The 25,852-nt window shown below is 38.5% G+C and overlaps 1 protein-coding gene across 5 annotated transcripts; it reads left to right on the top strand.

The window, feature by feature from the left end:
- The first annotated feature begins 8,781 nt into the window (after nt 1-8,781).
- PPP2R1A_1 (Serine/threonine-protein phosphatase 2A regulatory subunit A alpha isoform) lies at nt 8,782-25,629 on the top strand. Of its 5 annotated transcripts, none has more exons than XM_051211292.1 (9): nt 8,782-8,848; nt 8,896-8,989; nt 10,000-10,375; nt 12,310-12,585; nt 12,680-12,904; nt 17,148-17,420; nt 18,339-18,656; nt 23,460-23,627; nt 23,957-24,515. In XM_051211292.1, the coding sequence occupies exons 3-9, from the start codon at nt 10,010-10,012 to the stop codon at nt 24,113-24,115; spliced, it is 1,785 nt and encodes a 594-aa protein (XP_051071332.1). In that variant the 5' UTR covers nt 8,782-8,848; nt 8,896-8,989; nt 10,000-10,009; the 3' UTR covers nt 24,116-24,515. The 5 variants fall into 5 exon arrangements, with proteins under 5 accessions (XP_051071332.1, XP_051071333.1, XP_051071331.1 ...); XM_051211293.1 differs by lacking the exon at nt 8,896-8,989 and adding an exon at nt 22,443-22,688 and having other exon boundaries at nt 23,957-24,257; XM_051211291.1 differs by adding an exon at nt 22,443-22,688 and having other exon boundaries at nt 8,782-10,375.
- Nucleotides 25,630-25,852: the final 223 nt, after the last annotated feature.

Below are 25,852 nucleotides of genomic sequence, written 5' to 3'. Positions count from 1 at the left end.
TGCTATCCCATTTGGCATTATCGACAGTGTATCCCATGAGAGTGGGACGTGTGAATTAGTTAGTTTCCGCTTGAAAGGCAAGGGACAAGAGCTGCTGATTGGTTTGGTCTATCGCAGTCCAAGCTATGAGGTAAATGAAGTCCTGCTAAGCAGTCTCAATACTTGGTCACAAAGTGGTCGATGTCTAATCCTAGGGGACTTTAATGCACCTATGGTAGACTGGGAAAATCTGCGAACTGAGTCGTCAGAAAATTCCTTCGGGCAGGAACTAGCTGATGCGGTTATCACGTGTGCTCTAGTGCAACATGTGAAAGAAGCGACTAGGTACGACCCGGACACTGAATCATCCTTACTAGATCTGACACACACCCACTATGAGGATGACGTTGCGAACCTCTATTATATGCCACCCCTAGGTAAAAGTGATCACGCAGTTTTAATTTTCGACTTCCATATAACTCAGTCACGAGCACGCGTCAGCCCAATCCAGACCTAACGTCTGGATATACCAGATATCATGCACTCAGCATCGTTAGTAGATTGGACAATAAACTCAGGGTCCTCAGTTGAAACGGCCTGAGACGCATTTCGAAATTCATACTTAAAAGTTATCACACCCCACATCCCTTGGACTATACCAAGGGGGCCGAGAAACTCCCCACCATGGTTCAGCAGGGAGGTCCGCATCCTTCTCCGTAAGAGAAGAAAAATGTGGGATAGATTTCGGTTACTGGGGACTGATGAAACTAAATCCCAGTATAGAAAAGTCCAGAATACCTGTGCCTCGACCCTCCGTAAGTCTAGAAAGTTGTACGAAGAAAAGATTGTTAAGGAATCCATAGAATGTCCTAAACGCTTGTATTCTTATATAAACCAAAGGACAAAGAGCAGAGGAAATATTCCTGCTCTCTGGGGAGACAGTGCTACCGCGTCACTAGTGGAGGACGACTTTGGTAAGGCTCAAGTGTTCTCAAACTACTTTAGCAATGTATACACCATAGAGGCACCCTTCCCATCGGCGCATACAAATCCCCCCACACATACACTGGATAGCGTGACCATTAAAGAACTCGATGTCTTTGGTCTACTAACTAAGCTTGACATAGGTAAATCCACGTGGCCCGATGAATTGCATCCTAGGCTACCGAAGGAATTATCTAACTTCGTTGCGAACCCTTCAAGTATATGCTTTAACCTATCCGTAACGCAGGGTCGTTTACCCAAAGATTGAAAAAACGCCATGGTAAGTCCTGTTTCCAAAACAGGTACGAAACACAAACCTGAGAATTACCGCCCCGTTAGCCGAACTAGTGTGGCTGTTAAAATCATTACTTACTTACTTACTTACTTACGCCTGTTACTCCTAATGGAGCATAGGCCGCTGACCAGCATTCTCCAACCCACTCTGTCCTGGGCCTTCTTTTCTAGTTCCATCCAATTCTTGTTCATTTTTCTCATTTCTATCTCCATTTCTCGGCGTAATGTGTTCTTTGGTCTTCCTCTTTTCCTTTCGCCTTGAGGATTTCATGTGAGGGCTTGTCTTGTGACGCAGTTGGGTGCTCTCCTCAATGTGTGTCCTATCCACTTCCAGCGCTTCTTCCTGATTTCTTCCTCCGCTGGGATCTGGTTTGTTCTCTCCCACAGTACGTTGTTGCTAATACTGTCCGGCCAATGGATCTGAAGTATTTTGCGTAGACAATTGTCAATAAACACCTGTATTTTCTGGATGATGGCTTTTGTAGTTCTCCAGGTTTCTGCCCCATACAGTAGAACTGTCTTGACATTTGTATTGAAAATCCTGACCTTGGTGTTGGTTGACAGTTGCTTTGAGTTCCAGATGTTCCTCAGTTGTAAATATGCTGCTCTTGCTTTGCCGATCCGCGCCTTCACATCTGCATCAGATCCACCCTGTTCATCAATGATACTGCCCAGATATGTAAAGGTTTTTACATCTTCCAAATCTTCTCCGTCAATTGTGATTGGATTAGTGCATTCTGTGTTGAATCGGAGAATCCTGCTTTTCCCTTTGTGTATATTGAGACCTACTGCTGCTGAGGCTGCTGCCACACTGTTCGTCTTCTCCTGCATCTGTTGTTGCGTTTGGGATAGAAGGGCCAGATCATCTGCGAAGTCTAGATCATCCAATTGCATCCTAGATGTCGATTGTATCCCGCACTTCCCTTCAGACGTTGACGTCTTCATGATCCAGTCGATCACCAGGAGAAAGAGAAAGGGTGAGAGTAAGCAACCTTACCTAACACCGGTCTTCACTTCGAACGACTTTGTCAACTGTCCTCCATGCACAATTTTGCATTGAAATCCATCATATGAGTTCTGTATGATATTGACTATCTTCTGAGGCACGCCGTAGTGTCGAAGAAGTTTCCATAGTGTTGTTCTGTCCACGCTATCAAATGCTTTCTCGTAGTCAATGAAGTTGATGTAGAGTGATGAATTCCATTCAATTGATTGTTCCACAATGATCCGTAGAGTTGCGATTTGGTCTGTACACGATCGATCCCTACGGAATCCTGCAGGTTGGTCTCGAAGTTGGGCGTCTACGCAGTCCTTCATCCTGTTTAACAATACCCTGTTGAAGACTTTTCCTGGTATTGAGAGAAGAGTGATGCCCCTGTAGTTATCACACTTGCTGAGATCGCCTTTCTTCGGTATCTTGATCAGAAGTCCTTCTTTCCAGTCTGTTGGTACTTGTTCCTCACCCCAAATCTTGCAGAAGAGAATGTGGAGTATCCTTGCAGTTGCCGCTACGTCTGCTTTAAGTGCCTCTGCTGGAATGTTGTCCGGTCCTGCTGCTTTGTCACTCTTGATTTGTCTGACAGCCATGCTGATTTCTTTAATTGTTGGTGGGCCAGCATTAGGAGGTCCGTGGGTGGGTTCAGTGGAGCTGGTCGATTCAACAGTTCTTTGAAGTGTTCTACCCACCTGTTTCGTTTTTCTTCAATATTGGTGATTACCTTGCCTTCCTTGCTTTTCACTGGTTGTTCTGATTTGCGGCGATTTCCAGAGAGTTTCTTTGTCGTGTCATACAATTGTCTCATGTTTCCTTCTCTTGCAGCCTTTTCCGCCGTCGTTGCTAAACCTTCCACATATTTACGTTTGTCGGTTCTGATGCTCCTCTTCACTTGTTTGTTTACTTATGTGTATTCAGCTTGTGCCTTGGCTTTTTCTGCTCTTGTTCGGCTGGTACTGATTGCTGCTTTTTTGTTCCTCCTTTTTTGAATCATATCCAGTGTATCAACAGTGACCTATTCCTTGTGATGGTGCTTCTTGTGGCCCAGAACCTCATGACATGTTGAAGTGATTGCTTCTTCGATCCCCTTCCAGTTGCTCTCCATAGTAGTTCCTTCTCCATTGAGTAGATCATGAAAGGCCTGGAACTTGTTGCTGAGGTCTATCTTGAATTTGTTAGTATCCTGAAGAAAGGCCGTATTGAACTTTTGTGATATTGTCCGCCCCGTTGTCCAGTGTTTCTTGAGTTTCAACTTCATCTTGGCGACCAGCAAGTGATGATCTGATGCTATATCAGCTCCTCTCTTGGTTCTCACGTCCTCTATAGTCCTCCTGAACGTTTTGTTGATGCAAATATGGTCGATTTGGTTTTGTGTAGAGTGATCCGGTGAAGTCCATTTGGTTTCCTGTATGCGTTTATGTGGGAATATAGTGTCGCCTATAACCAGTTTATTGAAGGCACATAGGTTTGCAAATCTCTCACCATTTCTTTTTCTTTCTCCTGTTCCATGTCGTTCCGTGATGTCTTCATATCCGGTGTTCTTCATTCCGACCTTGGTGTTTAGGTCTCCCATCAGAATGGTCAGGTCCTTTGTTGGGCACTTCTCGACGATTGACTGCAGCCTATTGTAGAATTGATCTTTAGCGTCTTCATTGTAGTCGTTGGTAGGCGCATAGCATTGGATGATGTTCATTGAAATACCCTCTTACTTTGTTTTGAAGGAGGCTTTGATGATCCTTGGTCCATGAGATTCCCATCTTATAAGTGCATTTTCTGCTTGTTTGGACAGCATCAATGCAACTCCTTGTGTATGTGGTGCATTTTCTTCTTCATGGCCGCAGCATAACAGGAGCTCTCCTGTAGTTAGTCGTTGTTGTCCAACTTGTGTCCAATGTGTTTCACTGATCCCAAGCACCTCTAGGTTGTATCTTCTCATTTCTTCAGCAATTTGGAAGGCTCTCCCGGTGTCCCACATTGTACGAACATTCCATGTACCTAAATAAATGGTTGCTCTGGTTGTCAGAAGGGGCATCGGCCTCGTAACTTCCGAAGGAATTCGGCTTTCATCATGAGGCGTCATAATTCTTCTAAATGAAGACCTTCTGACTCCCAGAGCAGAGTTTAAAAGGTTTGAATAATTTTCTCTGGTAAGCGTTTTTTTAGCGAGTTAGTTTTCTACGGGATGGGGACGCTAACCCCATGCCCAACCCTCCTCTATCCGGGCTTGGGACCGGCAGTAGCCCCCGGAGGGACTCCAGGCGGAGTTTGTTAAAATCATAGAAAAGATTATTCGGAAGGAGCTGTTTAAGTATCTCGATAAAAACCGGATTCTTTCGAAGAAGCAGCACGGTTTCAGAATAGGTTACTCTTGTCTCACTAACTTATTAGTGGCTCGTGAAAGCTGGTGCGCTCTTAAGGACCAAAAGTTACCTGTAGACGTAGTCTTCATTGATTTCAGCAAAGCTTTTGACAAGGTTCCGCACAACCGGCTGTTATATAAGTTAATAAATGTCGGGATTGGAGGCAATCTATTTGTGTGGATAAAAGACTTCTTAGTTGGGCGTCAACAAAGAGTTCGGGTGAACTCAAAGTTACCTAGCTGGGGAATTGTGCTTAGTGGAGTGCCCCAGGGTACAGTTTTGGGGCCAATGCTATTTCTCTTGTATGTTAATGACCTTCCTCGTCTCCTATCATCATTGGTCTTGCTATATGCTGACGATGTCAAGATATGGAGAACGATACGATGTGAGGGTGATAGCTTAGAACTCCAAAATGACCTGAAGAAATTATCTGAATGGTCTCAAACATGGCAGTTGCCGATAAATACTTCCAAGTGTGTTGTGATGCATATCGGTCATTAAGGTACAGATACATACACGATGAATAACACTGAGCTACCTGTCGTCCAGACATATAATGACTTAGGAGTCATCGTTATCCAAGACTTAAAGACTACTGCACACTGCCGTGCAATAGCCGCCAAAGGTTTTAGAACGTTATGGTCAATACGTGGGGCTTTTAGTCATGTCGACGCCAAGACGTTTTTGACTTTGTATACAGTGTTCGTACGTCCTAAACTTGAGTACTGGATACAAGCGGCCAGCCCCTGCTTAAAAAAAGACAGTGAGCTTCTGGAAAAGGTTCAGAGAACGGCAACTAAGCTGATTCCCGGAATAGCGAAGCTTCCGTATGAAGCTCGACTGGCCAAGCTGAACCTTTTCCCGTTGTGATATCGCAGAACTAGAGGCGGCCTGATTGCAGTTTTCAAATTGCTTAGTGCCAAATTAGCACCTGATATGCCCTCATTTTTCTTGTCTTCCAAAACAGAGAATTCACGAGGACACTCCAAAAACGTTCACAAGCCAAGAACAAATTACTTTTCAGCTGACTATCGACTTTCCCATCGAATCATCAACGAGTGGAACTCATTACCTCAACACGTGGTTGAGGCTCCATCCGTCGATTCTTTCAAAAGAAAGTTGGATCAACTGAGGGACCACCATTGCCAGGACTAACACAGGCCATCAGGCCTCCTGTCTTTCCCAAACTGAAACTGAAACTGAAACAACTCTATTATTGACATCTAAATGGGTCAAATGGTTCAAATGGTTGTGGACGGAATAGAAGAAGCTTCCACTTAACAGGTTCCCGTGCCTAGTAGCAGTGGATCGCCAATACTCCACGGCAGGGACCTAGGTATATTAACTATAATAGATTGGAAAAAAAGAAATTGGTAAATCATAGTAAGATATTATCCTTAGTCCCTAAGAATAGGTCAAGTTTCCTCTTAAATGACTCCTGGGAAGTCGCTTGGACTAGTTCAGTCAGCAGCGAATTCGAGCATTTGACAACTCTTAAGGAGTAGACGTTGTGTCTACAGTCCGTTCTGCTATGTTGTGTCTCCAGTGTTTGAGTGTTACCTCTTAGGTTGGTGTTGGAATTAAGCTTAAGTAGGTGTTTGAGAGGATGTGCAGAAGTGTTAAGGATACTATAAGCCATTAGGTCACATCTAAGATGCCTATACTCTAATGAGTAAAGGTTAAGGGAATGAAGGCGCTCTTCGTAAGGTTTAAATTTGAGTCCTCGAACTGATTTCGTGGCCCGCCGTTAGATACGCTCCAGGGTGTCCTCATCCTTTTGGACTGAGGAGGGAAATACAATGTTTCCGTACTCTAAATGGGGACGAATAAAACTGTTGAAGATTATATGGAAAGTTCTTCTGTCAAACTGGCCAAAAATGCGCTTCAGTGTTACCAGTGCAAGATTTTCTCGAAAGGTATTTTTGTCACAGAGTATGACTTCAAATCGTAGGGTACCAGCACTCCTAAATCTTTTTCAACTTGAGATACCTCTAGAGAGGAGTTCCTTAATTTGTAGTTGTAGTCTGAAAAATGTCTTAGATGGACTACTTTACATTTTGAAGTGTTAAAGATAAGTCCGTTGTCATACGCCTAACTTTGAAGTCGAGTCAGATCCTCCTGAAGTGCCAGTATATCTTCTTGGTTGCGTATCTCTCTCCAAAGTTTCACGTCGTCGGCAAAAAGTAGTAAGTCTGACGTTACCTGTTGAGGAAAATCATTTATGTAGATCAAGAAGAGAAGAGGTCATAGTACTGAGCCCTGAGGGACCCCACTAGGACATTCCATAGCCTGAGAGGAAGTGAAATTAACCCTGACCTTAAAATGTCGATTTTTCAGGTATGAAGTTAGCCAATCGATTAGAGGTGGTCTGATACCCAATCGTTAGAGCTTATTGATAAGACATGTTAGCCTTATCAAAAGCTTTTGAGAAATCTAGGTAGATCATATCAACCTTCCCCTTGTGATCAAGGATGTTTTTCCGTCTGTCCAATGCACTCAGAAGGTTGGTAATACAAGTGTAACTCTTCCTGAAACCATGCTGTTGGGGTGAGAAGAGATTTAAGGACAGTAAATAGTCGTTTATACCATCGCATATCAGGGACTCCATGATTTTTGAGGATATGGAGAGAAGAGCCACCGGTCGGTAGCTTGAAGGTTCATTGTGTCGACCTCCTTTGAAAATTGGTGTGATGTGAGCCAGCCTCCAAAGTTCCGGTAGTTTTCCTCGAATTAGCGAGTGTGAGAACATCACACCAAGCGGCGTTGTCAAGATTGAGGCTGCTTCCCTCAGCATGGCGGAGTGGACCATGTACGGGCCAGAAGAAGTGTCTAATCTTAAGTGCTGCAGTTTCCGGAACACCAAGTCATCGCTTAGGTTCGGAAGGTGGAATTGCAAATGAAACTGTCATCAGTAAAGTTAGTGTTGGTCGGTTGAAATGTCTGGGACTAATGTTCAGCCAGAAGGCGTCGCCATCGTTGTTGGTCGGGCCGTTAAGACCTACCAGTTGGGAAACTCCAGTTTTGGCTTGACGAAGAGAGGCTGCTTAGCGGAATAGGCTTTTAGGATTAGAGGCAAATTTGTCCATAAGCTTTGTCTGGTACTGAAGCCTATCTTCTCATATAGCCTTCGTGCATATGTTCCTGATATAATTATATTGCCTGTACGCTCCGTCGTTGTCAGTTCGTTCGTATTCCGCCCAACAGTGCCTTTTGCGGCTTAGCAGGCGAAGGGTACGGTTCTTGATTATTGTAGGTGGCTTGCAGCTTTTGGGAACCGTTTGAGGAACTGAATGGTTTGTAGCACGTAAGGGCGTGTGCAGTAAGAAGTCCCAATGACCGTCCACATCGAGTTGGGGGTGAACATCCCAAACCACCTGTTGTAGATAGTCGTGTAGAGCTGGCACATTTAACCGTTTAAAATTCCAACGCAAGTTATTGGTGGGGTATCTTAGCTTAGTTTTGCTGACAAAACTGAAGGCTATGACGGCATGATCGCTTTTTCCCAGCGGAGCCAGGATTGGGAGGTTGTCAACTAGAAATTCTCCGTTGGTGAATACAGTCTAAGCGCGGTGGGGTCTGACTGCTTCTCCAACGAGTTGCCGACCTCACATTTTCGTACAATCCCAAGTTATCGATGAGGTTGAAGAACCGAGCTTCAATTGAGTTGTCGCCTCCAGTATACGTGTGTTCCGCGAAGTTGACTCTAGGGAGATTAAAGTCCCCTAGAATCAGGATGTGTGAAACCGAGACGAGTAGAGCGGGATAGTCCTTCCAGCATACGACTATCGTACTCGATGTCGGCAGTTGGCTTCCTGTAAATGACTCCGACTAGACACCTCGAAATACTTGACAACGCGTGAGCTTCTTCCTGTTTGTCTGTATGAGCCTTACGTGAATGGACAGGTAGCCCACCTATATGAGGTTTGCCGAGGTGGTAGGCCCTGTCCTTTACACGTTTTTTTATCGTCTAGACAGTTCACAAGTGGAATGGTCAGCTTCAACTTGCCTTTGTGTTTGGTCCTAGCTTCGTATGGCCTATCTATAACACTCCTAAAGGTGATAAAAAACCCAAGTTGGTCAGATGGCCGATAGTAATTACGAATAAATTAATCTTAATGATTTGTGTCATAAGCCATCTGATGTGACACTAAGTTAGGATATATTTGTTTTAATTAGTTCCGAAAGGTTTTAGCGTAGTCGAATAATCCCCAGTTTCTGGGTCTTTATTCTGTCTCAGGTAGGCTTATCATTCGCAGTCTTTTGAAACGACTTTTGTAATTGAAGTTTATCCTGTAAGCTGATCTGGATACTAAGGTTCTTGCCATTTAGGACGAAAATTCACACTACCTACTATTATCATAGTAAATGCTACAATTCCGTACGTTGGGCTTTTCAAATGACATTCAGCTTAACTACTCATAACTTTCTACCTTGACACAGTATTCCTGTTGTGTTTATCTACAAATATGCTTTTAAATACAATGGGTGATTTTGACAAACTAATGGTGACTTCTGTCACAGACAGTAATCAGTTCATCACCGTATCTTTGTACTTCTACGTTGTTCTTTGCGCCAGCAAGAATTTCGCCAAATAGTGATTGGACCCATGAAGATTAACTTCCCTAACCGACCTCAGGGTGTCAAACTTGCGATTCAGTGGCCAGGTTGTTGAATTACATTGTCTTGAGTCATTTCAAAAGGTTCAGTTACTCTTTGTGTCCGAAGCGTGCCCTACGTCAAAGTCATTTTGACAAAACAGGGGTGTCAATGCTTTAACACAGCATGATAGTTAAGTAAGTCGACTTTGAGTTAGCTTCGTTGATTACTCCAGTCACACTGAATCACATTTTCGTACTTAATATTTTAACATCAACCTGTTTGTTAGGAGTCTTGACCAGTTAAGATGGCTTTTCATTATCTACTCCTTTAATGTTTCTGCTTCCTGTCAATTGGTCAACGATAACTGCCTTAGAATTATCTCGTATCTCTTCATGAAGCCGTTGTAACATTAACAACACGGTAAGATAGAGACGATCTTTTATTTAATATTATTAATTGGTTGGTTATATACTTTTATTTGAACAGTGATAGTTATTTGGGAGCTAATTAACCTGGGAATCTACTTCGATTGTGATTTTAGCCAACTGATCAAGCTGCTCATAATACCTATAAACGTATAATCTAGATAAATGATTAAGCAAGTTTACTCTTAAAACTGTTTGCTATTCATAAGAGATATATGACCAGTTGATGTAACCGGCTTTTGTTTTTATGGTTATGTTGTGTTTCTTCTTGGAATTTGGGTTTAAAGTCATAGCTTCCGTTAAAGTAAATTTGACTAGAGTTAGCCATGCTCATTCATCTTAACTCCGATTTGTTCATCCGTAGATTCAGAAAGATGACTGCAGATTTGACCGATGAGAGTCTCTTTCCTATTGCTATTCTTATTGATGAGTTAAGAAATGAGGAAATGCAAACTCGTCTGGCTAGCATCAGAAAACTTACTACTATTGCTCTTGCACTTGGTCCAGAGAGGACAAGAACAGAATTGGTTCCATTCCTAACCGATACCATATATGATGAGGATGAGGTACTTAGGGAAATGGCCAAACAATTGGCAGACTTTGTTCCATTGGTTGGAGGACCTGAATATGTTCATTGTCTTCTACCACCATTGGAAGGACTTGCATCTGCTGAAGAAACGGTTGTGCGGGATAAAGCTGTGGAGACGTTGCGAACACTTGCACCTAGTTTCTCACCCAAGGTTAGTTTTTCCTCTTTGTACTGGATCCACGCTTTGACGTTATCTTTAAGTTTTCTTATAACCGTACGCCTATTCATGGTTGTGTCGATATCCATTTTAACTCCAATATTTTCTTCAGGGCTGTGAGCAAGATTCGGGACCTTTACCCTTCTCATGATATACTCACTACAACACGTAACTATCTTCTGGAGTATTATTAAAGCTTACAAGTGTGGGACAAACTGGATAAGTTCCATACAGGTAGTGCTGTTTGGACTGCCCCGAAATCGTCTTTTTTTAAACTCCATGTAGTCACGTACGACTTGTTTATCCGGTTTCTGATGAAATACAACTGTTCAGCGTCACTGGGTTAAGGTTTGCGCCAACCAAGGATCGTATCATAATTACTTTTTCTTCTTTGGACGCTTCGTGACAATGTAGTAATGCAAATAATTAACTCAGAGCATTTGATTACGAGTTGGTCACTTTGTAGCTACTTTTCATCTTAATATCCTTGGCTGACAACTCGATTTGTGCTCCAGTTATCTAAGACTGTGGTAATGACTGCGTTTTCTTGGATATCATGTTCTTAGTTTCCCTTATACTGAATTGCCTCTGTTTTTCGGTTTTTAACATTCTCTATAAAAGACTTCCCTACAAATTCCAGAATATTCATTCTCTACTAAGATCAACATTGCGTTTCTTTTGGGGGCTTAGAAATGTATAGAATATCCCCGTGGCATCTCACTGGAGTAAATAGCTGGGATTCTCGTTTTTATGCAATTCACGTCATTGTTTCTTCAAATCCCTCCAACATATTGAAGTCTGCAGGTGTTGCTACTCATATCTACATCAGACTTGATACCGAATTGTGATCAATAATAATTCAAAATTGATTGTTGCCGTGCTATCTTTAGCTGTGAGAACAGACCGATACACGTTCGTGGTAGATCCCACGTTAATAGTATGTCCTGCTGCTATTATCGTCTGTCCAACTATCTTACACTGGGCTGTCAAGTAAACCTCCCTCTCCTAAAGCCTCCGGTTTAGTTGTCAATTGTAGTCATAATATGTCCTGTAGTTTACTGTCTAGATGATTCGTTATAAACTGTCCCAAGTTTTTGGTTCAAAACTACGACTCAGCGGTTGAAATTCGAGTGGCCTAACCACTGAGCTACCCTTCCATGATGTAACTCAGCAACTTAAACATCCTATAACCTCTAGTTTCGACGATTCCCGTAGTTGAAAGGTATGGTTATTGTTTTTAATGAATTGCAGTTATATTCTCTTCGGAGAAAAATGTAAGTAATGTAGTATTGTGACTTTTGCTGGATGAGTATTGAGTAATATTCTTGCAGGCTGACTAACTGTTAAATGAGTTACTTGAGCTCACACCAATTAAAAGAACCAATATACCTTTACGGTGTATCTTCAAGCATGATGGCGTGATCAAACTGTATGGAGGGAAATAAACTTCCCATCTGGAGTTTACTCTGAAACTCATACATAAAGTTTTGAGGAACACCATCTTAACTTAAAAAAAAACTAAAACGAATAAATTTGGTTTTTATTTCTTAAACAGTAAATATTCCTCTCTCATCTAGTTAACTTTAACAACAGTATCACAGCCCACACACAAATTAAGTGACTTGTGTGGTGCATATGTATTCTGTGCCCATTTGTACCAATATTTATGTGTTTAAATAAATAATTAACAGCTTATGCTTTTTGACTTTTATCTCGATCACGATGGAAGTGTAGTATCTACGAATCGGGATCTCGGTCTTTTAGTTTACAATCATGATGGACTCCGTTGATTCCTAAATAATGAAGTGAAGTGTCTATATATTTTACATACATAGTATATGTGTAGATCATGATTTTATACTATAGTGCTTTAAACAGATACAATGCTAGTCATTAATTGGGACTCATCTGCTTGTCTTTGTTTTTAGGATTTGGAAACTCACTTTCTGCCACTGATCAAGCGTTTGGCAACAGGTGACTGGTTTACTAGCCGTACTTCTGCTTGTGGACTGTTTAGCGTGATTTATCGACAGTCTTCTACTGCTGTCCGTGCAGAACTGCGTCGCGCCTTTAAGCAGCTTTGCACTGACGATACTCCTATGGTCAGGCGTGCAGCTGCTAACCGTCTCGGAGAACTAGCTCGTTGTTTGGATCTAGATGCGTTACGTTCGGACCTGTTACCGCTATTACCTCCTCTTTCCCAAGTAAGCCCAATATATCTCTACATTTCCATTAAACCACAAGAGTAAAAATTCGAGTTTATCTACTGCTGTCCATCGTAATTGTTTTCTGTTTTAGCAGGATGATCAGGACTCTGTACGATTACTGGGTGTGAATGCGTCAGTAGATTTCGCTGAAGTTCTTCCTACTGAAGATGTCTTGACACACATCATTCCTCTTATAAGAGGAGCTGCAGAAGATAAATCTTGGCGAGTCCGTTATCAATTAGCTGATCACATTACTGATCTACAGGCTGCAGTAAAACCCCAACTTGCTGGACAGCACTTGGTAGACGTTTACCAGGTTAGCTTTCTCCATAATTTTAGCGTGATATTCGTACCTTAATCGTTTCCCCTTATCTCAAGAAAGATTATAGGTACACTTCTGCTTTAACCGTACCATCTGTTTTTCGTGTTGAAACGTTCATACATTATCATTAACTTCATAGTCCCATTCATAAACAGGCCATTAATTTGATTTATGTATTTCATGATAAGGTAACATTTTCAAAGCCTTTTAAATGTTGATGTCTGTAAATTTGAAACACATTAGTTTCTTATTTTATCAGAAAGACCTTTCAACCATGAGTACACAGATGACATCGTTTTACTGTGAGGTGGTATGCAATGTATTTAAATCGCTTTTGACCAGTTTAGAGTCACTATCCGTAACCGTAACATTCTCTTTGAACCTTCTGAAGGTAAAATATATCCTCATGACTGACAAAAGCTTGTGCTTGGATGCTTTATGGTGATGCGTTAGAAAAGTTTGCTTATCTTGTTAATCGTGTGAGTGCTGTCGATGCCGTAACAGATGAAGTCAATCTACACATGGCGAAACCTAAAGTCGCCCTTACTTACCCGGTCCATCTTCGGCGCCTGTCGTGACATTAGGTTGGTTGTAAAAGGTCATTTTATTTTATGCTTGCCCATCTGAGCTAGAGATATTTTTGGTGACGCCTCGGTCATTTTGCTCTCCGAAGCATGTCCGACATTTGATGGCAGCGCTATGTTAATCATGCTAAGGTTCGGCAATATGTGTTTGAACGCACTGTCGAAAATCCAACCAGTATCATTATCGGGAAGCACTAACTTCAGTGACTTGAACATGCTTTACGAATGTCACATCTTGCATTGTTGAGACTTTGTGGAAAAAGTAGGGTTAGATGATATTTATCACGGGTCTGTGTTTATGACAACTGTTTAAGACTGGCATCTGTCGGTCTATCACAACTCCCTGGTTGGAGTCCTAGGGTGAGTGAAACTCTGGCTTTTATCTGACATACCTCAACGTAGAAGCTAATAGAAACTCGTCCGTATTTTTTTTTACATTCTTCATAATATTGAAAGGAATTCATTTAACTAGAACGATTCTTTCAGCTGTATCTTTAACGAACCTTTCTCTTGTTACATACTGTTCTTATGTATATATTTCCTGCTTTTACTCCTATTCCTTCCCGTATTTCTTCACGGTGTTATCTCTATTTGTTTGGTACATATTCTGTTGGTGCTCAATTGTGTCGGAATTCCTTCATACTCAATAAAATTTTCACTGTTTAACTGGTAAATAAGTGGCGGATTTATTTCCTGATGATTCGTATATAATGAAAGGTTGTCGAAATAGTTACTGTTGGACTTACTCTTGCTCATATAGATTTCTACCTTTCAACTCACCAACAATGAATGAGAGCGCATAAAAAATTCAAGTTGTACACCACCAAATAAATCTGATGGGAACGTTTGTCACACCCCAATTACCGTTTACATCGACTTTTAATGTTTGGAATGGAAATGGGTTCGATGGAGACATTTGGGTGCCAAAACAAGACATACTATCAGTCTCTGAAGTCAGTGTTTGTTGGATTGTCATTGTGGTAGGTGTAGACCACCTAGTCAGGGGCAACACATTAACCGCGATCAGTGATAAGAGACGTCAGGTGACATTTCAGGATCGATCACTTATTCAGTCAGTCATCTTCAAAGTGAAACGTGGTATTGGTTCAAGTCCCCGCACCTTATCGATACAGTAAGGTTGTAAAGCCGAATCTCAGAGTAGTATAAGTAGTGACACTGTCAGTGGTAGTAGAGAAGATGAGGCATCAAAGATACTATCCAAAAAAGAATATTAATAATATTAATAAAATTAGAAGAAAATAACTTGAGGAAATTAGATCCAGCAAAAACTGAATGCGCTTGCGCTATTGTGAATGGTTCTGGGCTATGTCACTTACGGTCACTAAACATTAATCACGCGGCTCTGTCTAACAGCTAGTATTTTAGTTTAGTTGCCCCTTTCACACAATGTACTTACACACCAGCGAACATCGTGCGTCGAGGTAGGCTGTAGATGAGCGTACGTAATACGTGTTTCATCCATCTCAATCGATAGATGTTTAGTACATCAATCGGTCACAATGGAGCAAATGGATTCATTCTTTCTTACCACAAGTCTTGATAATCACTATAATTTCATACGTCTATTTCTAGAACTCATCCCTTTTCAAACCATATTCGCCGCTGTTTGATCTTGCGTGCTGCCATTGATATATTCAATTTGTGACTAACGTCCATTCTTTCACAATTACCTTCATCGACGTTACGGTTTCAATATATCGGTCAATAGTGGAGTGAAGTTATATCTGAAGTAATTAGGGCATCTATTAAAAAGTCCGAAACATTTCCTACGTCGAAATATACTATTTTAAGTGGGAGTTGAGAAAGAAGTCCAAGGTACTTAAATGAATAGATATGAACGTTATAAAAATGAGTGGGATTCGCTTGTATTTATATTCAACGTTTTAGAATGAAAATTTTTTTATTAGCAAGGGAGCTACTCAGTGTAGTTTGGAGATTTCTTTTGAGGATATTTAATCAAAAGGAATTCATTTACTGGTTTCTGTGTTATTTCTGTTAATTTATATTCCAATTTCCCCTCTCTTAATTTCACGGAAGCCGATTTCACAGTCAAACTAATGAATTAAGATGTGGCATCTAACCCTTGAAGTAGGTGCCGTTGTCACAATAAAAAACTATGTGGTATGGTGTTTGTTGTTTTAACTTAAACGTCAATCTTTCCCAATGAATGAAAGTATCGATGACCTGAAACTAAAGAAACATGCTATTAGACTTCTTGTTTTGTATTTTATGAAACATGAGTCGGAAAGATTCCATATTCCCGTTAGTTTACAGACATAACGTGGCCAGTTAATTAAAATTGATCAAATGTGTAAATAATAATCTATTTCTTTGATCAACTCGCATTCAGTAACATTCATATATGTACCGATTTCCGCTCCACTTTCATACCTATCCTGACATTGAAATGTAAATAACAGCCAATCACTTCAATAATCATATACTGATTACCGTGTTTAACTAACCATCGATTAATTCAATGGTTCGTACACACGTGTATATTCGTTCTCAATAGGATTTCGATCATATTGTTAATGAAGTAGAATGGCGTGTACTTAATGCATGGTCATCGTTGGTTTCTCTACTCTTAGCTTCATTTTACTTGTTACATGGTTTAATTAATGTTCTTAAATCGTCAAAATATAGCAAAAATATTTATGGTTAAATAACAGGAGAATTTTATCTAGTGATTATATGAATCAAAATAGCCGACAATGGCGCTGGTGCACTCACCCTTCATCTTGATCTTAAATTCCAGTATTCCTTCATCCATACCTTTCCATTGTCTTCTCAAACTATATTCTCAATGTCTAGTCTTTTTATCACTACAACTACTACATCATTCTGATATGTGGTAGTGAAAGAAAAATATGATTAGTCGTTGAGCGTGAACAAACAGCCACAGCCTACGGTCTATTAAATATTTGATTTCCCTTTCTGTCATTGATTTCTACTCCGGACTCACTAAGTGTGTCCGCTTGTAATTTTGTTGAATAAAGTATTATTTAGTGTTATTCTGGTTCTCTGTTCTGACTTGTGAGTCCTGGTTCTTATATAACGTGATTAGTCTTATTGACGTACTATCGTAATATCCGTGAGATAGAAATATTTTAAACCATCCGTTATATTACACTCCCATCTCTTTTGTTATTTGTATTTCGTCGTGCTAATCAGGTGTGGAAAGTATAGTAACTTGGGCCACTGCACATCTGTCCCAGGCTATATGTTCATAATTTGTGTACGTAATGATAACATCTTTCATCCATCACTAGATAACAATAATAGCTCATGTTATTACTGCATAGTTTGAGGCCAGCTTCTTTTGTGTCAGTGAATCACATCTCATTAAATGTAATTCGCATAATGTAACTTGTTAATAGAAGTAGGTTTGACTGCTTGACTTTAAGCCACACTTTATGTGAAAACCAGCAATACTATTCGTCTACCTAAAGCGACGTAGGTGAGATGTTGTTTAGAACTACAATCCGGTTTTTGGAATCCAAGCGTCAACTCACTAGCGGTACGCTGACTCTTTTAAACTATTACTGTTTAGATGAATAAATGCTTTTGGTGAAATATTCTGACCAAGTATGCACTCGTTTCTAATGCAAAAAACTCTGTCTCAATTCTAGATCCTTCTCAAAGATCCAGAAGGAGAAGTTCGCGCAGCGGCTGCAGGCAAACTGAAGAAGTTTGCTTCGTCTCTAGCCCCTGATATTCGTGAATCCGTAATTATGAAAACATTGTTACCTATCATTCGGGAAATGGTCGGTGAAACTAATTTACAGGTAAAAACGGCTCTGGCCGGTGTCATGATGGCTTTAGCTCCGCTGCTTGGCAAGGAGAATACATTAGAACATCTTCTTCCATTACTGTTGATTCAATTAAAGGACGAAAATCCAGATGTAAGTTTAGATTCATAGTTTCCTACTTTTGATTAGCCGTAGTAAATGAAACACCCTATACATTTCTGTGTTATTACTTCACACAAATTGCTAGATCTGGTCAATTTCATCATAAAGTTCCTATTTGTTTTTCACTCCTACTCATATTGAATTACTGTATAGTTAAACTATTATCCGGATGATGTAAATTTTGTTGTCCGTTGATTATCAGCAAGAATAAAATCAGGAAACATTTGGTGAGTGTCATCTATATAACTATAAATTTGTTTGGCAAGTTGATAAAAATAATACTTATGTAACCAGATGTAGGTCAAAACAATGGAGAAAAGTCCAGTAGTTTTATTATAGTTTTGAAGTCCAGTTTATTTTGTTCCAATCTTAATCAGCGAAATATTTATGTTGTGTTTAGATTATAATAGAGTGTAATCATTTTGTCGATACTTTTCTACCGTACGTTAAAAATCAGAGTAAGCTTATTTTGCACATTTTTCACTTGGTTACATATGACATAACAGACAAAAATCTTTTTTATGCGTGGAAAAGTGACCTTGTAGTACCATACAATAAAGAGCTGGGAAAGTTTACAAAAGTTACCCGAATTCCATAATTCTGTTTTTTACATGTAGGAAATTTTAGCATAAGTAACCCATTGTACTAATTGTAATTTTTGAAAGCGTCAAGACATTTTTTTACTGTTATAACCAGTATCCATCTGGCCAAGGTGAAGAATATTGAGAGAAACTCGTTCTAAAAATTTACCTCCTTGTCCTTCGCACAGTTCTGTCATCTTATTATTTGTGTGGTAATTGTTGCATAATAATAGATTTTTATTTATCTGTTGTCAATGTATCCTGAATTATGTATGGTTTTGTTTTTTATAATATCCAATTTTCGGAAATATGTCTCACTTTTTTGTAGGTCCGTTTGAATATTATATCTAATTTAGAGTGTGTAAATCAAATTATGGGAATTACCCAACTTAGTCAAAGTCTACTTCCTGCTATTGTTGAATTGGCCAGTGATACAAAGTGGCGTGTTCGTCTAGCAATAATTGAGTATATGCCACTATTAGCCAGTCAACTTGGTTTGCAATGTTTTAACGAGCGACTCACAAATTTATGCTTGGGTTGGCTAGTAGACGATGTATACGCTGTACGTGAAGCAGCTGTAACAAATTTACGAAAACTTATGGATCAATTTGGAGTCGATTGGGCCAGTTCTCAAATCATCCCTCGTGTAAGTTAGCTATCCTCAGTACTCTTTAATTTTTCTTCAGTCTTGCGGTCAAATGGTCGCGCTCTATTTTCACATTAGCTGATCATTTTTTGTCATAGCAAACTTGTTTCAACTCCAGGTGTCAATGGGTTTTTAGTGTTTTTCTTCATATTTGTTTTACTCAATGGCTTGGTCGATCAAGGCCATTTAATTAACAATAGTATTTCATTCACATCACATTTTTTGTAGGTTATATTGTAAAACATATTATTTTATCGTTAAACTGATACTTTTTTGTCTAAGAATTCCTTTAGACATCCTGAATTATGGCAATCAAAACAATGCAACAATTTTTCAGTGTTTCTGTTTGTTGGACCTAACCTTCAGTTTTCCTGTTTTATTGTATTCACTGTCATTCCACATAATATCAACGCAAATACCAGTTCTTTGTTTGACTGTTATTGGGAATTGTAGAGTCGTTCTTTTTTATGATAACTTCGTATTTTCTTCATTTATTATTGGTTGTTTCCTGCGAAAATTGTTTAAAAGCATATCCGATTGCCTCCGAACCCCAATTCGGGCTACAAAACATTGCTGCATACGGACCATGTATAATGCTCGCCTGATCGTCTGTTTAAGGACTATGGAAAAGTTTCACTGACTTATCGTTGATTTGCGTTGCTTTCTTCACTTTTAATGACTACCGATGAAGTGAGATATAAGTTTAGTCAAATTTTTTCTAATTTCATATCTGAGTATAAACATAAATCCCATTGAGACAATTAGTGAATAGAAGAACAGAGAGGGGAAATTTTTCTCAATTATTTTTCATCATGGCTCAGTCAGTCAGCTACAACGTAGGACCAGGCACATATATGCATCAGTACAAGTTTCTATACCTCATTAGCACAAGATGAACAGCAAGATCATAGAAGCACTTACTTCAACGATAGTAAAAAACATTAGGGTGTATATAATTTATAACGACATATTACTGATTGAGTAACAGTATTACATAATAATATTGTAAGTTCTACAAGTTACTAAAAATCATTCCATTTATCAACTAAGTGATGGAATATGGTGATTGTAATAATCAAAGTAATTACTTGTAAAATCGGGAACAGTTAAGCGACTGTCAGAATACTTAATTACTCACCTACTCACTCACTTCTCAGGTACACCATATTGTCGAAGAAGGTTACATACGGTTCTCCTATCCACACTGTCGAACGCCTTCTCACAGTCAAGGAAGTTGATTTGTAGTGACAAATTCCATTCAAGCGATTACCCAACAATGATCCGTAGTGTCGCGATTTTGTCTATGAACGACCAATCCTTATGAAATCCAGCCCGTTGCTTTCGAAGTTGCGTGTCTACTAAATTTTTCATTCGGTTCAACAACACTACGTTGGAAACTTTTCGTGGTACTGATAGCAGTTTGACGCTTTTGTAGTTCTCACACTTGCTCAGATCTCCTTTCCTTGATATTTTTCTTTCCAGTCTGTCTGCACTTGTTCTTCCTCCCAAATCTTCATGAATAGAACGTGGAGCATGTTTGCAGTTACTTCTTTGTCTTACTTCAATGCTTCAGCTGGTATATTATCAGGTCCTGCTGTTTTCCCACTCGTGATTTGTTTGATGCCCATGCTGATTTTTTCGATCGTTGGAGTGACATCTATAGGAAGGTCTGTATGTGCTGCTTCGATGTTTGGTGGGTTCAGTGCTCTACCCACTGGTGCCGTTGTTCTTAAACCGCAATGATTGATTTAACTTCTTTGTCCTTGGCTGGCTTACAATATTTCCCTGATGGTTTCTTCGTTGTCATATAGTTATCTCATATTTCCTTCTCCTGAAGCTTTTCCCACTATCATTTCTTGATATTATGTATTAAGAAAATTTATAAAAGCTTTTTATAATCCGTTAATTTTGCGGAAATTGCGGAAGAATTAAGAGAGGAATACTAAAGTCACGTAAAAACCAAAACTTGAAAGAAATTAGAAAATGTTTTTGTAATGTATGTGGTGGATCAACGTTCATTTATAACCCACTCCCATTTTAATGACCTGGTTAAGAAAAGAATGGTTAGAAATGACTACGACTTACGTTCTCGTTCACTTAGTGAACGTAAGACCTCATCTTAATTTGAACTAAACTTCCACCAAATTCACCACATAGTGGGGTTAATCACATACCTCTGAACATGTTGGTATCCGCATTCATACATCTTTGCAGAAGTTTGTTCAACCCTTCCCCATTTTGACATTAATTACAATATTATTTAACTTTTTTACTACACCAGCATTTTGTCGTCGTAAATCATATACGTTTATGTCTACCCATGATGAAAAACTAGTTAAAAAGAAATATTTATTCTCTCTGTTCTGTTTGATAAATATAATCTTCATAGAAGACATTCTCTGTGAAATAATGAACAAATCAACGCAAAATATGTGGTGATCCTTGCATAACTCAAATTCAGGATGCTATTGATGGGAATCCTACTCAACTAACTGTTGATCAAAAATATTAACCTTATGTATATGCTTGTCACAAATACCCTATGCTGCTACTCCGTAATACCAAAGTATATTGGTAGATTAAGAAGCTGCCGTAGATAGATCGATTCTATAACTTTAGTTATTGCAAGCGAGTGAAACCCAGTTGTCATCGGTGATCTCACGTTTGGATTTTGCGAAGTGCGTAATGTCCGTGATCCACTATTCCCAGGTGATCGTAGATCTTAAATAAAATGTGACTATTCGCTTTCTTGAGGATGAGAGCCATTTTGTCGTTTAATAAGTATATAAAACCATAACATTCTTTAGAACAATCCTTAGAATGTTGATAATAAATCATGATGCACTTCTATGCAATTAACAATAGAGTTTCGTCATCAGATCTTAGACTTAATACTATTCAGTCATCCTGGGTAGTATAATGCGACGTCAAGAAATTCAGTTTTCCGTTGCGACGAAAAACACGAAAAAGCTAACATTCTCCCTTGATTCACAATTTTTTCAGAAGTTCTATCTGTCTTCATTGCTTGACTTAATTGGAATTTAGTTTGTATGTCACCATGAGTAATTGTCAAGGGATTCGTAACATTGTAGAGTCTTCGTCACTCAATTGCAAAGGAAAGTTAATTTACGTACCCACTAAATACAATGGTTGTGGCTAGTAATCAGGACCCATTGTATTACGGTAATATTCTTTCATCATAGTGAAAATTTGAAGGACGACGGGATTCCGAATTTATTTCTTTTAGTATCGCTTTGTATTTTATAATCACGTTCATTCCACTTCACGACATGCTACATTCCTAATGTTATCCCACCTCCATACACAAACTGTTAAAGCAGTATTTAAGACCCATAATGTGGTTACATGTTGGTATATTCTTCTCCACACATTGGTCCAGGTACTATCCGTTGATTGAATTTTTCAACTAATAGCCACTTGTTAGTTAACATGTTAAAGAAAACCCTTGCTTTGATATACTTTTCTTTGTAGCAAATTAAATCTTTTCTGTAATGAATTGTTATCATATTGATTATAACCTAAATATGTGAAATGATTATTGTTGGTAGATGGATTCTCTACATACGAGAATGTATAGTGCATGATATTAGTCGTCTGACCACACTATAACTGCTTTATCCATGTTTTACCAAGAATTTTATTTATGCCCTCGAAGGGGGAATATAAACTCTTGCTTGTAAAGCCTTATTCGAGCAGTTTTTAAGTTATTAGTGATTAGCTTCTTTTGTAATGTTTCATTCACTAATTCTTTCACATATTCCTAAGGAATATTTATCTGCTCTGTCTGCTTCAAGAGGACTAGACTGCAAATGACGTAGAGAATTGAGCAGAACAAATTTATTATGTTATGTCAAGGTCAAACGAGTTTCAAGCTTCTGTTAAATCCATGTGTTTTCATAATGCCGTGTTTTGCATACAGTCTATGGTCATTGGGATTTTACTACGAACTGAAATCTCCAGTCCAAGGAATTATTGTTTACCTGTTTGTGATTTGCCTACATATACACTGGTGTGAGTTTTCGACGTACTTACTGTCTTATGGTCTTTTAACTCTCATAGTTAATCTTATTTTATTGTTTGAAAAATGTTCATTCCATACACATGAAGCTTCAGTACCAACGCTACTTCTAAAAGCACTGGTAAGTAAATAAGCAACTAAATTAAATGTAGGCATTTAAATAATGGTTTGGTAATATTTGGCAGGTCACACTATAGTCAATTATTACCTATACACTGCTAAATTAGTTTTGGTCATTTCAGTGTTCTAGACCCAGATTATTTTACTGCACTCTTGAGCCGAAAGTTTTCGATACAGTGGTCTGATTTCTTACTTCATGGGGTTACAATTTTTGTGTTGGTATCAAATGATATTTGTTATTGACGTAGTTGAATTCAGATATCAGAATATATGTTTAGCTCTTCAGAAATAAATTATCGTCTCTGTCGGTTGATAAGTGTTTAACTGTAACAAATCATGTGGTTTTGGAGGTTATTCTAGTCATAGTTTAATTGTTTTGCTTTTATTCCATGTATGTCACCATAGTGTCACTTTATTTGTTAAACAATCACTACATGAAATACTGACTAACATGAAGATACGTTCTGTTCAAATATCTGGGAAAATTTATAAGTCTATGTAAAGGTTAGCTTATCAATTCATTAAAATACCACAAGTAAATTCACACAAAATGCATCAAACTTTTTCACGGTTATTTTTAATATAATGATGCCAAGCAACCAAATATTTGACAATTATACATTACTTTCTAAAAAAATTTACAGCTCATACAACTCTCTTACGATCCCAACTATCTTCGTCGAATGATTTGTTTGGCATCCCTTCATCAGCTAGGTGAAGCTCAGTCTTGTCGGTCGGAATTACTGCAGAAACATTTACTTCCTACTATAGTTCAACTGGGTCAAGATCCTGTGCCAAATGTTCGTTTCAAAGTAAGAGTGGTATTCAGCATTTGAGTGTTATTATAAGCATAACTAAGCTGTCTTTGATGCTTTTATCCATTTCTGTCTTTATGCAGAGAAACGTAGGTAGAGACTAAGCTGTAAACATGTCAAGTCGAGGTCACTATTATCAAATTTATCTAAAAATTAAAGCCTTGAGCCTGATATACATCATACGTTTTCATCAATGTCAGACATGTAGTATCTTATGCTGGTTAAACACAACATGAAACATTGTATATAAGGTTTTATTGATGTTTACCGCAATATATAGTTTTAAAAATGATACAGTTTTCCAATGCCTTTTCTGCACATTCTAGGTTGGTCAAATTTTGGGCAAAATTGGCCATCTTCTGGATGCATCGACTATACAGACATTTGTTAAACCAACGTTAGAAAAACTGGGCTCTGATACAGATCCAGATGTTGTTTATTATGCCAAAGAATCCAGCGAATTACTTCATCTTTCAGGAAGATGAAAGCCATGTCAAGAAACCACACGCGTTTTATTCTGTGCACAGGATAATTATGATATTTAAATACATGTAAATTGTCAGCATATCTGGTACCTTACTTCCAGAGTAGTGATACTCTATTAATAAAGTAAATGTGAGCTTGTGTGTTTGTGGTTCTTGTTCAATTGTGTCTGTGTATGTGCCTTAACGTAAACTAGTTGCATATGTTTGTATTAGTTATTAAATTCTGTTCTCATTATTATTTTGAAGAAAACGATAAGGGAAGTGCATGTCGTCGTTTAATTTATTTATTGTCAACTGCATGAAAGTAGCTTGCTTTCATAAAGCAAAACTCAAATGTTTGTGATTCATCTTTTCTTTTTTATTCAATAAAACGTCGGAATACAATATCGTTACGAATTATGAATATTAGTCGTGTGCTTGGCCCGAATTCCTTGTACAATGTCGCAAAACAAAAATATGCACTATGTGGAAGTGTGCTGCTGATTATAGCTGATCAGATAACTAAAGCTTAAACTTTTATAAGTATGCTTGTTACTACTGCTTTACCATCTAAGGCAATTCTAAGAAGCTACCTGCCGGGTTGCATAGTTAAAAACACAAAGTACTCGTAACTGACCATAAGTATGAAACCATATGCTACATAAAACGTAAAATGAATTCATCATAGTTACAGGTAAATTCCATAGTTTGTTCATAAAAATATCATATTCATCATTGCTACCATTTCGCCTTCAGTAACTTACTGGATTCTGAATCCTTTCAACGTTAAATGCTCATATCTTGTGTGATTTGTAACTTAAATGCAGCTACAATAATTTGTGATTGCTGTCCGGCGACATTATTGTTTGGTAATTTATGTCGGATCTTTGTTCATATTAATACAACACTATGAAAGTAGCGTGATCAAGTTTCTGATGACTTTTGAATGGGCAATAATATGTTGAATAATTAAATAAAATAATGAAAGACATTAAAATCTCTAGAAAAAACACCAACGATCCATTAATAATTGAATTATTTTGGGAATGTACTTTTGTCACCAAATAGTTTGAGTGTCCGTAGAAAAGATCGTATTTTATGATTTTCTAGTAACTGACAGTTACTACTTTGAAGTACGTTTAGACCATGAATAAATTAAGCGAGCGTCTCTAATTCACACTCAGTAAAATAAACTTATCTGTAATTCATTTCTCTAAATATAAATTTATGACAAACGTGTATTATCCATAATGACGCTTTTTTTCGATTCCCAATTTTCTTGCTGATACCGATAATGTTACTGTTACTACCAATCACATTGCCTAGAGATTAACAAGCATTAAAACGCTTACCATGATATGGGTACAAAACATGGTAATAAAATTCCCTAAAGATAGTGATATACTTGTTCATTGAAAATAGGTTTCACTAAGTATATGCTGACATTTATTGTAAATAATACGTCAATTATGTTGCAGTTCGTTTACAGATTCTTTGCAATAAGATTGATCGCCTGAATATTATCATAATCCAGTACTAAATAAAGTTACTAAGGCGGAAATTATTGTTTCCTGAAATTAACTACCTGTAGAAACTATCTTCACCTGGTTGTGTAGAATAACAGCACTAATAGGGTGAATTCCCCAGCCTGTTAACAGTACATTTTCTATTCCTTCCATATTTTCACCAGTCAAGTGGTGTTTTTAATTGTTCGGTATAGTTTTTATACATATAGGTTCCCACTCATCTTTAATTGCT

This window comes from Schistosoma haematobium, chromosome ZW (genome assembly GCF_000699445.3).
Source record: "Schistosoma haematobium chromosome ZW, whole genome shotgun sequence".
Classification (NCBI taxonomy): domain Eukaryota; kingdom Metazoa; phylum Platyhelminthes; class Trematoda; order Strigeidida; family Schistosomatidae; genus Schistosoma; species Schistosoma haematobium.
This window is presented reverse-complemented; position numbering and strand designations above follow the sequence as displayed.

Coding starts and splice junctions, on each gene's coding strand:
- PPP2R1A_1 (XM_051211292.1), top strand. CDS start 10,010: ATGACTGCAGATTTGACCGATGAGAGTCTCTTTCCTATTGCTATTCTT. Junction 12,586..12,679: donor TATTACCTCCTCTTTCCCAA/GTAAGCCCAATA, acceptor TTTCTGTTTTAG/CAGGATGATCAGGACTCTGT. Junction 12,905..17,147: donor ACTTGGTAGACGTTTACCAG/GTTAGCTTTCTC, acceptor TCTCAATTCTAG/ATCCTTCTCAAAGATCCAGA.